At 42.2% G+C, this 18,136-nt stretch overlaps 1 protein-coding gene across 1 annotated transcript in view; it reads left to right on the top strand.

Annotated features, from left to right (window-relative positions):
- The window catches only part of LOC145981399 (uncharacterized), a 128,926-nt gene that overhangs the window by 91,504 nt on the left and 19,286 nt on the right, over nt 1-18,136 (top strand). The window contains exons 13-17 of the mRNA XM_083114637.1: nt 5,076-5,273; nt 9,329-9,472; nt 12,133-12,280; nt 15,275-15,460; nt 17,563-17,753. Coding sequence (XP_082970763.1) covers nt 5,076-5,273; nt 9,329-9,472; nt 12,133-12,280; nt 15,275-15,460; nt 17,563-17,753 — 867 coding nt within the window. The remainder of the gene's footprint in view (nt 1-5,075; nt 5,274-9,328; nt 9,473-12,132; nt 12,281-15,274; nt 15,461-17,562; nt 17,754-18,136) is intronic.

An 18,136-nucleotide genomic window follows, 5' to 3' on the forward strand; every position in this document is an offset into this window, starting at 1 on the left:
GTCCCGGGTTCGAATTCTGGCCTGGGCATGGACAGAGGCGCCGACTTGTCAAAATTATTGGGGGCGCTCTGATTACTGAAATAAATTAATGAATGACTCACTCCCTCCCTTTTTTAAGTTTTGGCCTCAGTGTTCGGAATCTCATAAAAGCCAATGAATTCCTCAAAAATATGAAAATTTTCATTCACAGTTCGAATGCAGAATGTCAATTGCTCACGGATGGATATGTCACAAGTTACGTCAACCATAATAGCAAAATGTTCCCAACTTTTAATATCTGCTACCACGGAGCGTAAAACAGATCTCCCTAATATATCAATGAACTCGTTCTGAATGTCATGTGAGAGCCATTTGTAGCCCGAACTCCTATCCACTCTCCTAGTTCATGCACATCGTCTTTTGAAACTCTTTTTAGTAAAAATATTAACAATACTCATAATTATATACTTAGTATATAGCAAAAAGTCATGTTTTGCTGTCTCTGGTCATAGCCCCCCAAAGTTGATGGTTTAGCGGTCTCAGCCACTCAAAGTTGATGGTCCAGAACATTTCAAATGTGTATTTAAAGTTAAGTTCATGTGGCACAATTCAAAGTAAACTTTAGAAGAGAATCAAAATAATACATTAGATCCTCTTAAGCAAAATTAATTGGAGGCTCTGGTCTTACGTAGTTAACATTGGGGGGTTCGAGCCCCCTCAAGCCCCATGGAGTCGGCGCCTATGGGCATGGATGTTTGTGAGTGTCCATTCATCAATTTCATCATTTCATCACTCATCCCCATCTTGGCAAATTAGCCAAAAGTGGCACAAGAGTGAAGTAAAATAAAGCAAATCAATCAATCAATCTACGTCACAAGTGCAGATGTAATGGCTGCCGAGTGAGTTGCAAACAATGTATCACCTCAAATTTTTAAGTAATTATTCAGCCTGCATGGCCAGCTATCAATCAATTGATCGATCGATCGATGTGGTTTGTTTTTCTTCGCTTTTTGTGCCACTTTTGGCTAATTTGCGAAGATGTGGATGAGTGATGATATGATGAAATTGATGAAGAAACGCTCACAAAGAACACCCATGCCTAGGTAGGGATTCGAACCCGAAACCTCTGGCGTCGAGGGCGCTGTGATAACCCTTCGTCGCAGAGGCCGGCTTATATAAATCTGGTTTCGGTGTGTAAGGGCTGACCCATTCCGAAAACACCCAATTTTAGCCTCTCTTCTACGTAGTAGATCGTGGACTGCGAGGCTATGGCGTTTTGACCTACAGCCAGGATGATCCGACGTTGGATTTATGTTGTGTCGTTCGGGTGTGTTCGTCATTATCCCTTCATCCATCTAATTTTATCCACATACATTTCCATCGTCGCGATGAGCGAAGCGTGGCAGAGAAGCGAAGAAAACTTAAATCAATCAGCAATAAATCGAGTTTCATAATGTGCTAATCAGAGCAATGCTGACTTATGCAAGAATTGTTCTGATTAGCACATTGAAAAACGTCGTTCTGTTTCTACAGTGCGTTTGTTTTGTCTCTGGGCCGAGATAGCGCGTTACTACATTATTAAAAAGATTGATATCCGTAAAACATACTGGGTGGCCAGAATTAAAGTTAACCAACTCAGAGCCCTCTGTAGCCTGTTCGAGGCATCGTAGAACTCTGAAATTTGGTGAATCCACTATGCAGACCATGGGGAAGAGGTTGGTTCAATTTTCCGCCACCAGGTTGAAATGTGGGGCTGTAGTATTGAATATGGAAAAACATAAGTCAGGTGTACAGGAACAAGAGGCTCTATCCGGCACTGCAACAGCCACTTCGGTGACAACTTCTACTGCAATTGGCCGACGGCCCCTTCCTGCTGCAACACCCAGATCTCCAGTCTCTTCAAATTTCTTCATCATCTTTCTTAATCCATGCGTCGTCATGGGCCCCTTTCGAAGTCCTTTCGCATTACGATAACCTCGCAGGGCAGCTGCACTATTACTACCGTTCTGATAAAACAACTTCACCAACAATGCACGTTCTTTCTTATTTAATGGCATGGTGATCACTTCCCAACTTTTGTTCAGCACTCACGTTAAGTGATTTAGCTGAGTTATTAATTAGAAAGACATTTGTTAGTGGCTGGAAGTTTCTGGCCACCTGTACAACATTGCAAATTAGAATAAATAGCATTAGAGTAAATGATATTCTTCGCTTTTCTGCCACTTTTGTGTAATCCCGAAGATAAGGATGAGTGATGATATGATGAAATTGATGAATGGATACTCACAAAGAGCATGATATGTCTACGCCTGGTATCAAAGCCGAGCCCCTTGCTTGCAAGGCGATCCCGTTATTAGTAAGCCATTGGGGAGTTCCTGTATGCGGATGTGTTTATAGTTATGGAAGTTTCTGAGACAGGTGATGCTGGATAGACGGACGGACGGGAGCGACCGTCACAGAGGTTTACTTTTTCAGCTCATGCTAATCACTATACTATACCACAGGGGGTTTCCAAACTATTTTGTTCCACGGCGCCCTTCGTGTTTAAAAATTTTTCTCCGGGGCGCAAGTCAGAATGCTGGCCTATCTAACACTTCCAGCGCTCAGTAGTGTGATTCATTGATAGAGTTGCTGTTTTTAAGTCCATTTTGTGCACAGTAAGGCTAATCGGGACTGGACCTACAGTTTAAAGTGGGATCCAAACCACTATGTACCTCCACCGGGTATCGAACCCGGGACCCCTTGATTACAAGGCGACGACGCTACCACTGCGCCATCGGGGAGAGCTGCTGAAGTCACAGCGGAGAACTGTCTTTCCCAGCGTTTACCATCTGCACCAAATCATTGCTATATAGCGCTGCAGAAAGAGAGATTTTCGCTAGAGCGCCAAATAGTTCGCACGGACAACGCTAGATAGCGCACGAAAGCTGCTTCGTTCGAGCGAATAACGCTCAAACAGGCACACTCGAATCCCAGTAGTTCACGTATAACCGTAATTTGTCTGTGGTAGTGGGACCTAAAATATCGATCGTCAGTGAACGACGCAGTGAAATTCAAACTTAACCGAACATAGTCATTATCTCTATGCTAAAATGTTATTTAGTGTATCTTACCAATACAGTGATATATGAAAATGAAACAGATGATTGTGGGCTGAAACTGCGAAGACGGATATTTTACATATCGGGTGGCCAGAATTAAAGTTACCCAACTCAGAGCCCTCTGTAGGCTGTTTGAGGCACCGTAGAACTCTGAAATTTGGTGAATCCACTATGCAGACCATGGGGAAGAGGATGGCGATAAAAAAAAAAATAGTTCGATTTTCCGCCACCAGGTTGAAATGTGGCATTGTACTTTTATGATGGGTTGTAATAATGACCTAAACTGCTCCAGTTGATTATGGATTTGCCTTTACCTTGCAATAAACGAGAGATTATTTTCTCGCAACTTCCAGCCACTAACAAATGTCTTTCTAATTAATAATTCAGCTAAATCAGTTAACGTGATTATTTGTACAACCCATCATGCAAGTACAGCTCCACATTTCAACCTGGTGGCGAAAAATTGAACTATTTTTATCGCCATCCTCTTTCCCATGGTCTGCATAGTGGATTCACCAAATTTCAGAGTTCTACGATGCCTCAAACAGGCTACAGAGGGCTCTGAGTTTGGTAGCTTTTATTCTGGAGTCCGTGTCGCTTGCGTCGACTCATTTGCGCCGAGGATTCTTATAGGTTCATTTCCGCCGCGACATATGTCAAGACCTTCCTTGGTGGGTTTTCCCACAATCCGGAGTGTCATTACCGCCGCGCGCACCTGTGTTTATGACGTTTATCTTCGATTGAAAAGGAAGGTGATTGGTAAATGAATGTAAGATGAAAGTATATATAAGGGATCTACATTGGGAAATAAGTATTTATGTAAAACTGAGACTTGTAAGAGACGACAAGATGGCTGAGAATATAAAAATATCAATACATCGAAATGGACAAATGTGTTGAGTGTTTTCTTTCGAAGTACAGAAGCTCAGGCGATCTTCGAGGATGCCTTCGAGCATTTGCATACCTACAAGAATTAAAATAACGTTTGTACTGTTCTTGTGCAAGTGTATCGAAATATTGTGTTTATATATACGTAGCTATTACTTATATAATGTTTGCCAGAATTAACATAACAAGTGTACATTTACGTAGTACTTGTAGAATGCTTGCAATATTTTAACAATACTGTATTTACAATGCTTTTTGACGATTAACGACAAATTATTAATAGTTAATATTCTGATGCTGATTTATGTATTTTGTGTTGTGGAATAAAATTGATACAAGTAATCCTGTGTAACGTCTTTTGAAATAAATAAATGTGTTATATTTGACTCTGTGGATAGGTTTAACATTTCAGTGTAAACACAGCTGTGCAACGTTATAAACACACGTTTGATTTTATGTTTTAAGTCCACTTTATGCACTATGCACCATGTGCCCATAAACACACGTGCGCGCGGCGGTGATGACACTCTGGATTGTGGGAAAACCAGCCAAGGAAGGTCTTGACATATGTCACGACGGAAATGAACCGATAAGAAGCGTCGGCGTAAATGACTCGGCGCAAACGACACGACACATTTATTCTGGCCACCCGGTATGTATCTGTATGATTATTGTCACATTAAAATGATATTCCATTGTAAAGTTATATTTTAGTTGGACCCCGTAGTCTAAGTGCTGACGCACCCAAGATTTTTAGTTCAACCAATCAATCATTGTAAATGCTCGAGAGTGGGACACTCCAACCAGTACGAGCGAGCGATGCAGTAGGCGTACCCTATTGCCTATTATGACGAAGCAGAATTGCCGAGGGCTTCATTGAACAAAATAAGACTTGTAATTGGCAACACGAAAGAGATAATGGACATGTTAAAATGGAAATAAGCGTCATAGGCTTTTTAATCAGGTCTCTTGTGACGCAATATGAATAATAGAAAAAACCTCGCCGCTTGTAAACAATGTTAGGGTCACGGTGCAAAGGGCACGAGCGAAAACTCTAAAAATCTTTGCATCCTGCGACAACCAGACACTTCGCTATCTCCAGGCTAGGCAATGCCTTCATCAGCCATGAAGCTCCTCTTCTTGTCTCTGGCTCTCTGCGTAGCCCTGTGCCAAGGGCAGCCCCGCGTCACCATCAAACAGGGGGTGCTGGAGGGTAGCATTATGACGTCACGCAAGAACAGGGAATTTCTGGCTTTCAGAGGAATCCCGTATGCTAAACCTCCGACGGGAGACAGGCGGTTCAAGGTGAGATACACACAGAAAACTAAATGCATTATATCGATTGGTGCACCAGAATGCGTCAATTGATGCACTAAAGTGTGTTTTATGGCTTCTTCAAAGAATCAGACTAACATTTGAGTGCATTTTTGTATGTCGTGAAAGAAACACCAAAGTGCATCATTTAATTCAAGTGAAATTTCTTTTCAATCGAGATGCACTTCAATGCATCAGTTGATGTTCCTTGATGCACCTTCCTGCATCTTTTTGGATGACGCACTTAAACGTTTGGTCTGAGCTACAGAGTTTATGTAGCCATAAAACACACTTCAGTGCATCAACCGATGCATTCTGGTGCATCAATCGATATGATGCATTTAGTTCTCTGAGTGTAGATTTAGGATTAGGGACAGTGGCGGATCTTGAAGATGGTGGTGGAGGATCTTGAAATAGAGAATGTCTCAAGCAGATATTTTCGTAGCCCAATTAATAAGGCAACTGTACCTTACACCGAATAATTAGTGCATACAGTGCGCGACGGATGAGCAGACTTTTACACAATTTAAAAATTGAATTTCGCCGGCTATGACGCTAGGGGTCCCGGGTTCGAATCCCGGCCTGGGCATGGATTTTTGTGAGTGCCCATTCATCAATTTCATCATATCATCACTCATCGAAATTAGCCAAAGTGGCACGAAAAGCGAAGTAAAATAAAGCAAATTTCATGTATGAATATGCATACCCAAGTTTATTAAAAAGCGTATCAGTACTCACTGATTACCATATGTTCATTGAAGCCAATTTTTACTCCATACTTTTCTTTTTATTTTAATTTTTAGTAACAGCAGCAATTCTCCTACAACGTCCTTCAAATCACTCGTCCATCTTTTTAGATTGTCTGCTTTGCGCAATGTCTTGTGGGAACAAAAGTATACCGACAAGTTTGGCCAGGGCCGGCGGAAGGGGGGGGGGGGGGACGAACCATGCTACCGCCCAGAGCGGCAAATTTTCAGGGCGGCAACATTTGAAGAGTGGAAAAAAATAAGCGTATTGAAGAAATGAAAGTTACAATATTATATTATATAACTTGCAAGTTGCCAACCCACCGTTTTGAAGGAACATATCAGTAGTCTGTTACCCTGCCCTGGTGTCAGGGCAACAGTGTTATTTTTTCCTTATTGAAATATTTATTAATATGTTAATCAATTAGGTAATTACGTGTATAAAAATACTAATAAGTGTATATCAATTTATTATGCATTTTTAGGTTCGTATATATTCCATGTATAAAAACCATGTAGCTCTGTTCTTTCTTCGTGTTTTCGAACGTTCAAAAGAAAGGCGGGCAGTTTAGCTGTTAAAGATTAAAAATTTTGAAAGAAGGGCCGTTGGCAACAGACCCCAACAAAACATATATCAACTTCCAGATGAGAGTGGGGGAGGTCGGCTGTTGGAACTGAGACTTGGAAGGGAGAGGCTGTTTTTGCTTCGGTCAGCTAGGACCGGAGGACAGGTCTCCCGAAACGGATGCTGTAAGAGATTTGATTGCGGGCAAGCTAGTGCCTTGGTGTCCACTTTACAGGTATAAAGGTAGTTTGTACTGGATGTTATTTTGAAGTAATTACGGTGCGCCGGGCAGCCTAGTGCCTTGTCACCGTGGAGGTTGAGAAATGTACACGTCGGGCGACCTAGCGCCTGTTAAGACGTTTCTTGGAGTAACGCGAATCTGCCGTGTGACAAGCGTACTCCCGATGTAATTCATGAAATGTAAAGCATCCAGTTACAAACAATAGAGATTTCCAACATCCAAATTAGAGTTTTGGCCCGACAAATAAAGAAATGAACGTTCGGGTACGACATGTATATACTTCAAATTTTACGTTAATTAAACTTTAGAAAATATCCAAAATTTCAGTTTTTAATTTCACAGATGCTGGACAAGGTAATTTAGCCCCCTATAGCAATAAGGTTTCGTAAAGGTTATCCGTTGTCTCTTGTAGTTAATTATATAATTATGTTGACTTGTAGCAACCCACGTGCATTGTCGTACAAAGAAAGATACCCCTAGACAATCTGAGCCGAGTGCGAAGTGCACCGAACCTCGAGTGCGGAGGTAAAGTGTGTGTATGGGTGTGTGTGTGTGGTGGGGGGGGGGGGGCAGGCAAGTAACAAGTCTCAATTTAAAACCTCTGAGTGCCACAAGGGGGAAAGCAGATTCGATGCCTTAACTCCGTTGAGATATCAAGTGGGAGAGGTCTATGATGCGCTCCTTCAAATAAGTGGCGACAATAAAACTGTCCAAAGGGTCGCACATGAGGCTCAGTGTATTGCAAACCAGTTGTGTGGCTTTACATTACTTTCCTCACTAGTTATCTGGTATGACTTTTTACTCCACGTAATGTAATGAGCAAATGTCTTCAAAACATTAATCTACGATGTGTCAGATGCTGTTAGATGATTTCTTACAAAAATATGAGCGCTTTGAAATAAGCAGGAGTGATGGAAAATTGCAAAGTTTATTAGATGCCACTTCCTCCCTCCCCCCACTCGTGGAGGCGTCGGGGGACGGCGACCTGTGACTCCCGGTTGATAAGAAAGAATTGGCATCGAATTTAGATATACTAGATGATCCAAAGATAGGCAACACTGTACAGGGCCGGAAACGAAAGAAGAAGCAGTTTCAGTATGATCAGACTGTTGAAGATTCACAAAAACGATAGAAAGCTGATATTTATTGCCAGGCCCTAGACGATTATTTTAGCTCTAAGATTTGAGCAGCTTAAACATCATAGTGAATTCAATTTATTTTATGATATTACTAAGCATAAAGACATGCCATCTTTGTTTGAAAAGTGTAGAAAACTCCCGGAATGTTAACACATGAAGGCTACTGAATTAAAAGATGAACTAAAAGTGTTTTCGGCTATGATAAAACAATTACACCAAAGGAGACCTTAAACTGATAAACGATCATGATTTTGCACCTAATCTGAGTGTACAACTTCGAATTTATTAACTTTGTCGGTAACCGTGGCAAGTGGGAACGAAGTTTTTTTGGCTATTAAGTTTAATGAAAATACTAACTTCGGCCAATCATGTATGAAACACGCTTGTTTCTATTTTATGTAAGATAGCATTACACGAAAAATAATATTTCATGCAAAGGTAAAGTTCCCTGTGCATGTAGCACCATGTCATGAAGGCACATTTACGGGATGTGGAAGTAGGGCCACACACATTCTCGATCTTGGCCATTTTGGAGGTGATGCGATCAGCACCACTTTCCGGCTGCCTTTACTTCCCAGGATTGCCCCCAGGTACCCATTAATTTGAGGCTAGTGCCGCTTTATGCGGTGACAACGCAGGAAAGAATTCAAACCTTATATCACCCACGCGGGAGATCCGTGAATATTACATGTTTAAATCTTTTAAAAATCCAATCATATATCACAGACCTACAACGGTAAACATATGAAGTCAAGCCTTCATTTCTTTCCTAATACCTGTTACATTTATGATACGTTTAAGAGAGAGATGGAGTTTCCATAAAATATAATAATATAAAATTAAGGTCGCATTTTTTAAAGTTGAACTGTGGTCGAGCGAGATATCCTTTTGTGCTCAATAGTATTGAAATAGAGCCGGCCCCTGTGGCGGAGTGGTTAGCACATTGCGCTACGACGCCAGGGGTCCCAGGTTCGAATCCTGGCCTGGGCATGGATATTTGTGAGTGTCCATTCATCAATTTCATCATATCATCACTCATTCCCATCTTCGCAAATTAGCCAAAAGTGGCACAAGAAGCGAAGTAAAATAAAGCAAATCAGATCAGAGTATGCCAACAAGTATTGTGTGAGGCGAGAACTAGCAGCTGAGCCTGTACCACGCAACTAGCCCAAGTCCAACTGGAAAATCAAGCAGGAGATCCAGCCTCGTGTGATCCAGACACTAATTTCAGAAAATATCCAGACGGGTCTAAATAACCCATCCCCGTCATTACAAGGTTAACTGAACTTCCACTCGATATTTAAAGGAACGCGACCTGTAAATCTTGATCCAGCGAGTGATTATCTTCTTTCCAGGCCCCGGAGCCTCCGGCGAGATGGAGCGGCGTCCTGAACGCTACGAGGGACGGCCCCCTGTGCATCCAGAAGGACCTGCTTATGAGGAAGCCGGTCATGGTGGGCCAGGAGGACTGCCTCGTCATCAACGTCTTCACGCACAAGGTAGGCCCCGGTTTATCTAAGAAGCATACTCTGTGTATATTGTTTATACTGTACATTTCGAGAATACAGACAAGATTGATTTTGCCCTTACAGACAGATACGAGAACCAGGCAGTCATTACAACTAGAGGCGAGAACGAGACAGGCATCAAATCAATATTTACAATTATCGGAACAGGCAGTCTCTTAAAACATATTAACATCAATGAATGCGAAATAATTCTTAACACACAGCGTATTAAAGTTTATGAAACAGTAAAAAACCTAGGACTGATCATGAACCAGCGGCTCGATTGGTCTGAGCAGGTGATACAACAATGTGGCAAGGCGTATTCGATATTAAAAAGCCTCTATCTTCTGGTAGACTTTCTCTCTCCTAAGATAAAATTAAACCTAGTGCAGTCTCTTATCTTCCCCCTATTTGACTATTGTGATGTCGTTTACGGGCTAAGAATAACAAAAAAGCTTGCAATAAAAATACAGAAAGTTCAAAACGCATTCATTAGATATGTATATAGAACAAAAAAGTGTGAACATATTCTCCCTGTGCTTAATGAGCACGGAATCCTTTACATGGCACGACGGAGAAAACTGCACTTGTTTTGTACACTGCAGAACATAATTAATAGCAAGAGCCCAAACTACCTCTTTTCGAAATTAAACTTCAGAAGCAAAATTCACTCGCATTCAACCAGAAACGCTGCCAGTTTCAGCTTACCTCGTTGCAGAACTTCAGCTTATGAGGCCACTTTCAGCTACGCAGCACCCAAAGCCTGGAATGCACTACCAAATCTAACCAAAAATCAAAACTTCAGACGTTTTCGCGATATGCTCCGTGAATCACTGATGAACGATCAGAAGCAGGGTAAATCAACGTATGAATAATGATAAATACTGTGAGTTGCCAGAATTTATTTTTTTCTTACTATCAACTTTCTCGACTTCAGTTACTTTATTATCCAATTCACTGCTAATATTGTTCCAATGTATATGATTTTATTCATATTGTATTTTATTGTACTTTCTTGATCAATTTCTTTGTAATCTGAATTTCATTTTAATTTTTATTTTTTATCTGTTCTATTGTATGAGATTTTATTTCATTTGTATTTTATTGTACTTTCTTGTTCATTTTCTTTGTAATCTTGAATTTTATTTTATTTTAATTTTTAATTTGTACTTTTTGGGGTTAGGTGGTAGACCAGCAACAGCTGAACCTCGCCCAGCAATAAAGTCAATTCAATTCAATTCAATTCAATTCAATCTGCAACCCGAGACGAGACGTATACTGTCAAATCTCGTTTAGTCTTGATGTAATTCCTAAACTCACGGCCATGAAAATAGGCGGCTGTGCAGAATTGCGCTGGTGTCGCGTATGGGAAAAGCAAAGCGAGAGCAGGACAAAGGTCGCTGGTTCCCGCGCAATGTGTGGCAATGTCAACCGGGCTGCGTTGCCTAGTTCGAGCGTCAGACCAACCTCTCTCAGGGGTACTTTTGCGTCATCCCTGACCTTTCGAGCAAATACTGTCAGTTTGTATCACATGGATTACAAACACCAACTCTACAATGAGATCTCTCATTCTCTTAAACCTCCGAATACAAGGGGTTGTGCTCCGACGTGGCAACAGCGCGAACTTCTGCCACCCGCCTAATTTCATGGCCGTGCGTATAGTTACATACATTGGTCTTAGTCTCGTCCCGAATTCAAGAGCGTCATGTATCGTTTCCGCCCATACTTACACGTCAGAAGGTTCATCCTGGCACCGCTCCCCCCACTCGGCGGTCTGTCGTCTGCTGCAAAATCTCGGCAGCCATCACATGACTGCTTCCACCCACTGATACGATCGCTGGAGACTGCATATACTTATTATCTCCGAGTCAGAGCTCGCCTTTTGTTTTTTGAAAGGAATTTTGAGAGCTTAAAGGAACCGGCGCTGAGACCGCTTTTATGGCAGTGACCCTCTGTTGCCGCGTTTACTTGTAAAGGAACTCGCGGTCAAACAATCAATTAGGCCTAGTGCTTGGGCATGAGCCGATAACGTTAAAATTCCCCCTCCCCAAAGCAGCCAGTAGGGAAACAGGATTTTGTCAAAATGACCGTTCTTCGCTGTTAATACACCGTCTCAACTGTAGTTGACACATTCACAGAGGAGGGGAGAATAAGGTAACCAATACACAGGGAACAGATATTTCAAATGGCGAGAGGAAAAGAATTTGCTCCAAAGGCTTGGTATTATTTTCTTGCCCTTTCGAAGGGCTCGTGAACCAGCATAGTCAGTCGCCATGTTAGGTAACAACGGTCTGCACATCATTTTTTGGTGGTAACTGAACCAGGATAAAACTTATGGTTTTAGTTTGTTTGGGCTCTTGTATTAAGCACGAATAGACTATTCCCGGGATGGCGTAGCAACCGATGTGCAATAACAGCGCAGAACGATTATGTTGACAAAGTCCTGTTTCCCTGTTTGGGGAGTTTTTTTTTTTTAAGTTGTCGCTTCTTGCCCAAGCAGGTAAACGCAGCAACAGAGGATCACTGCCGTAAAGGCGGTATCGGGTATCGGACCCGAAACGATATTATCACTACGTCATCGGGAAGGCTCCTATAAACCTGACTAGCGGCAAGTGTCAACCAGGTGTCAACAGACTCTCTTCCTCTTTCAGCTGAAGGGTCCTCTCCGGCCAGTGATGGTGTGGATCCACGGAGGGGCATGGTTCGCAGGAGGCACCCTCCTCTCCATTCTCGGCCCTGGGTTCTTCATGGACGAAGACATCGTCCTGGTTACCTTCAACTACCGGCTGGCAGCCATGGGTGAGTCCTCGAGTATAATGCCACCAAGATATGTGTAGCCCTGAATGCAGGGGAACTCTCTCTTCTCTTTTAATACCTGGCTGTGTATGGAGCTTTCGGTTCGAAGTGTTGGCGTACGTAGGATTTTTTTCTAAGGGGCTGTGTATATATAAAGGTATACATTACATAGCTGTCCTCCTCCGTGGCCGTGCGCTTTAAGACGCTGTGCTTTGGGCTCAGACTGTGGGACGGCACGGGTTCGAGTCCGCCTGCACTCAGAGAACTAAATGCATCATATCGATTGATGCACCAGAATGCATCGGTTGATGCACTAAAGTGTGTTTTATGGCTTCTTCAAAGATTCAGCTTCACAATTGATGCATTTGGGTGCATTTTTGTATGTCGTGAATGAAACACCAAAGTGCATCATTTGAAGTAAGAATTCCTTTCAGTGGAGATGCACTTCAATGCATCAGTTGATGAGTTTTGATGCACCTTGATGCTTTTTGATGCTACATAAACTCCGTAACACAGACCAAACGTTTAAGTGCATCAACCAAAAAGATGCGAGAAGGTGCATCAAGGAACATCAACTGATGCATTCAAGTGCATCTCGACTGAAAGGAATCCTCACTTGAATCAAATGATGCACTTTGGTGTTTCTTTCACGGCATACAAAAATGCACTCAAATGCATCAAATGTTAATCTGATTCTTTGAAGAAGCCATAAAACACACTTTAGTGCATCAGCCGATGCATTCTGGTGCATCAATCGATATGATGCATTTAGTTCTCTGAGTGTGGGTAGTCTTCGGTGGGTTGCAACCCACCATCGTGAGGCAATTGGGGAGCTACGAGTGAGTAGCGTAATCCGGTGTCGGATATCTCCTATAACGGCTGAGTGTTCGACGTGCTGACCCCACGTCACCCCATTACCGGTTGAAGATCTCCACACCTCGAGGTAAGGTAAGACTGGCAGTCGGGAGATAGGCCAAGGCCCTTCAAGGGCTGTCGAGCCATGGGTTATTGTTGAACCTCAGCGAAGATATTTCAGAAGTTGGTTTTCAAAAGAGTAACAACACGTGCTAACAGTTAATTAACACTTAATTAGTATCCAACGCGACCGACCAAGACGCTGTGTTTTTGTACAGCGTTCAACAGTTATGTTATGATATTACATATCTCCTATCTAGGAGGAAGGAGATACACTACGTATAAAATAGTTCATAATTGCTATTAGTAACAATTAACACTTAGGTTTCTCTCCAATTCTTTGCTCCTTTCATTTGAAAATTTTTATTTTCTAAAAAATTGTGGAGGAGCTGTAGTCCCATCTGCCCCCGTCTACGTACGCCAGTGGTTGGAAGTTACAAGCGACACTACATCAAGTACCAGAACAGAGATTTTCCATCCAGTTTGCACAGAGAACCCAAAATGTGTCAATTGACACAAATATGTTGACTGACAGCAGAGGCGCAACACGGAATTCTTGTCTGGGGGAGCAAGTACCAGCATAAACGTACCAATGCTTCTACTAATAATTATTATTATTATCAGGGCTCGAAAAATCCCGATCGCCAGGTCGCCATGGCGACTAAAATTTTCAGCCCGGTGACTGTGATCTTTTGCTGTAATATGTACGAAATTTTGAAGATTCTTTATTTGCGTGGGCGAGGTTCAGCCTGAGGCTGTTCTGCCACCTAACCCGTGACATGGAGTATGGTTATTATTTAAGGACATATTGCGTGCGTCTGTTGACAAAATTTTGACCTGCTAGTATTGCCATTTACGGAGGATATGCCCCATAAATGGCACTTTTTCATTCAACCCATAAAATCGCCAGTCAAAAATTAATCAAATGCTGTACATTATCAATATTGGCCGCAAATGACAGATTGACCCTTTGATAATTTCTTGCATATTTTTCTCACTCAAAAATGCATTTCTGGAAAAAAATTAACACTGCCTTTCGCCAGTTATTAATTTATCTAATTTTCTGTGTGGCGTAAACTGATAATTTTTTAGCATTGAAAAATATCTCAATGGATGTTGCTTTATAATGCAGAAAACTCTTACGGATTTCAAGATATATATATATTTTTAAAGTTTGGGTTGAGCGATTTTTGAAACACCGTAGTATGCACAATTGCTAGTAGGTGGTTTCCTGGTTCCTGATAATCAGAGCTGGCGCCTAGCTCTGAAGACGATTTTTCGAGCACTGATTATTATTATTGTTATTATTATTATTATTATTATTATTATTATTATTATTATTATTATTATTATTATTATTATAGTGGTGATGTTGGTGGTAGTAGTAGTATGAAAGACGTGATTATCCTCGTAAATCACGCAAAAAGGGGGTACAAGCCGGTGCTAAAGTATTTGTGTTGGAGCAAACGCACACCACTTTTGTAACTTGCAAAATACATCCCTGATGAACAGATTCCTGCAGTGAAGTACCACAGAAAGTGTCGCAGTCAGTGGCGTGCCCAAGGAGGGGTGGTCGGTGGGAGTCATAAACCCCCTTTGGCCCAGTATTCCTAAAAACATGAACGTCAAAGGTAGGAAAAGCTGGCAAGATTAGGGCTGACTACCAGAAAAAGTGTACGTAACCCCTCCCTTTCGAAAATTCTGGGCACGCCACTGGTCGTAGTATTTCTACCATGAAGAAACTTCTGTCTTGCCTTGGAAAATAGCAATCTAATACCAGTGATCCACCTTTTGATAAGTGATCAGAAAAATCAGCTTGACAATGTGTAGGTGGTTCTAGGACTTAGGCTTCAGAGTACATCTTTTGAATTAAGTACTTTCTAGAAAGTTTCATCAGTGTCCAAAAAGCCTTTCACAAAAGTGGTTATAACTCACAATAAGCTACCACTCTGCTGAGATTACCATATCAGAAAATTTCCCTCACACATGGAGCATTACAAAAATCATCACTAGAAGTTTCCACTGCAGTGAAATTTTGAACCCAAGCTCATGGACTAATAGTGAACATTTTCTTCCCCTTAGGATTCTTGAGCACGGAGGACTCGTCGATGCCGGGCAACTACGGGATGAAGGACCAGGTGCTGGCCCTGCGCTGGGTGCAGGAAAATATCGCAGCCTTTGGAGGGGACAGGGGGGCAGTCACCATCGCTGGGCAGAGCGCAGGAGCTGCCAGTGTCCACTATCTCATGGTGTCCCCTATGGCCAAAGGTACCTATTCTTTAATATTATCTCTATACAATGTTTCACTCTCTCTCTCTCTCCCTCTCTCTCTCTCTCTCTCTCTCTCTCTGTTCCTCCCTTTCTTTCCTCTCTTCCATTATCCCCCATTCTCACTCTTTCTCTCTCTTTGTGTGTGTGTGTGTGTGTGATGGTGTGTGTATGTGTGTGTGTGTGTTCATTTCACCTAATTTCATCTTTATTCTAAGGCTCTCCATTAATTTGTTATTTCCCTGTTTATCTAATTGTATCTAAAATTTAAAAATTATACAAGTAGGCGTTTATCACTCACTTTCCCATCAACGCAATTTTGTCTATATACAGGGTGTTTCCGGGGTCATGATACAAACTTTCAGGGATGATGGAGATGGGCACATTTATCAATTTGAGATAAGGATCCCTGGTTCGGAAAAGACTTAGTCGAAAGTTATAAGCAAGAATCGATGTATGAAGATGTAATACTCGTATTACCTGCACAAGTTTCAGAAGCTGCTACATTCACAAAAGTTGTTCAAAGTAGCGTTACCTAGCTTCTCTGTAGGCATGACATTGTCGCACAAATTTCTGGCGTACCCGTTGCAACAACCCCAGGGTCATTCGAACAATGTTACAGGCAGCTAAAATCCTCCAGGATCCTCTTCAGTCTCGACAGTTGTATCGTACAAAAGACTGTCTCGTACACAATCATGACGTGTTTGAACAGAAAACTCCACTACTGAACTGCAGATGGCGTGATGTGTACGTCTCAGACATGGCTGGTCGACTGCAGTCTGTGTATACAAGTTGAAATGAAGAATAGCAAGAAGAAGTCCTGTTCCGTGGCCAGCTCGGTCACCTGATCTGTCACCACTTGATTTCTTCTTGTGGGGCCATGTTTACGAGACACCTGTCGAGAGTGAAGACGATCTCTTGGCAAGAATTCTGCTGCCTGTGACATTTTTCGATCGAGCCCGGGGTTGTTCCAACAGGTACGCCAGAACTTTGTGCGACGATGTCAAGCCTGGAGCGAAGCTGTGGATGCAACTTTGAACAACTGTTGTGAATGTAGCAGCTTCTGAAACTTGTGAAAGTAATAAAAGTATTACATCTTCATCCACCGATTTTCGCTTATAACTTTCGAGTAAGTATTTTCCGGACAAGGGTTCCTTATCTCAAATTGATACGTGTGTCCTTCTCCATCATCCTGAAAGTTTGTATTATCAGCCCGGAAACACCCTGTATAAGTCTTGTCCTCTGCTCGTCTTTTTCTCTACCACCTATTTTTTCTATTTCTTTCTCTGCCTTCTGAGCTTTTTGCTTTGCCTCTCCTATCCTTTATCCTCCCCAGATCTCTATTGATCTTTCTCTCTGCTTCTCTTTCTCAACTTTTTTTCTATCCTCAGGACAAATAAATCAATCACGTCAACCATAATTCTACACTCTGTCCCGCGTATCTCTGTAGCGAGCGAGCGAACGAAAGCAAACGTAGTTGTTAAAAGTCCAGGAATTTAAAATCCATTCAATTCCGGTCCAGGATACAAGATCAGCAAGTGTAAATGGGTTCTAGGTCGTAAAGAGCCTTCCTATGTTTAAAGTACTTCAATTCGGTACAGAATCCTTTTTTCCGGCTTAATTTAAATACGGTCCAGGATCCTTTTTTTTTTCAGGTTCAATTCAAATTCGGTCCAAGATCCTTTGTTCAGGATCAATTTAAATACCGTCCAGGAACTTTGTTTCCCTGATCATTTTAAATTCGGTACAGGAATGTTTTTTTAAAAATGAAACAATACGATTTTAAACTTTGGTAGAAAAAAAGACTCCGGTCCTACAGCGGAACGAAAACAACCCATTAGAGTTTTTGGGTTCCTGAAACTTTAACAACCCTGAAAGCAAGTCCTAGAGGGCTTGACCAATGAACCCGTGAGAGTGGAAGTGAGTGTAGCTACCAACCGTTTGTACCAGCGCGCACTTCTTTCTACCCTTCTCATCCGTTATACGTGGCCTTACTCTACATGTTCCAGAGACAGAATATACTTGACTTCCTCCTCTATATTTGACCAATGGTGTTCCTGCTTCCTGCACAAACACTGAAGGCTTCATGTGTTCTGTTCTAGGCCTCTTCCACAGAGCCGTCTCTCAGAGTGGGACGGCGCTGGACATTTGGGCGTTCCCCATCCCCGCCAGGTCAACGGCCTTCAAGCTGGGCGCCGCCGTCGGATGTCGTCCCAACGCCTCGGAGGAGCTGCTCGCCTGCCTCAGGACGGTGGACGCCACCGCCATCGTGGAAGCCCACCAGGAGGTCTTCGTAAGTTTCAACCATGTTCAGCTTCTCTGTACTTGGAGACTTCATTCGCCAATACATAAAAAAATATTCGTGTACGACAGGCCCGTAGCCAGGCAGTGGCCAGGTGGGGCTCAGCCCCCCCCCTATCACAGCCGGCAGCCAATTGACATTAGGTAAAACTACGTATTTTGTATAATTTGTTTGCAGTGAAGAATGAAAATGTAGACAGCATATATTATTTTGCTCACAACTTGGTGAAGAATGAATTCGAAGAGCATAAACAGCTGCTATTACATTCGTTCATGTTGTTTAGCGGCAAGTATTTAGAACATCCTCTTGTCTAGACTTGAGAAAGTTCCTTCGCTGCCCCGTTTAGACAGAAATCTGCAATTTTGACGTCATCA

This window comes from Lepisma saccharinum, chromosome 29 (genome assembly GCF_977018435.1).
Source record: "Lepisma saccharinum chromosome 29, izLepSacc3.1, whole genome shotgun sequence".
NCBI lineage: Eukaryota > Metazoa > Arthropoda > Insecta > Zygentoma > Lepismatidae > Lepisma > Lepisma saccharinum.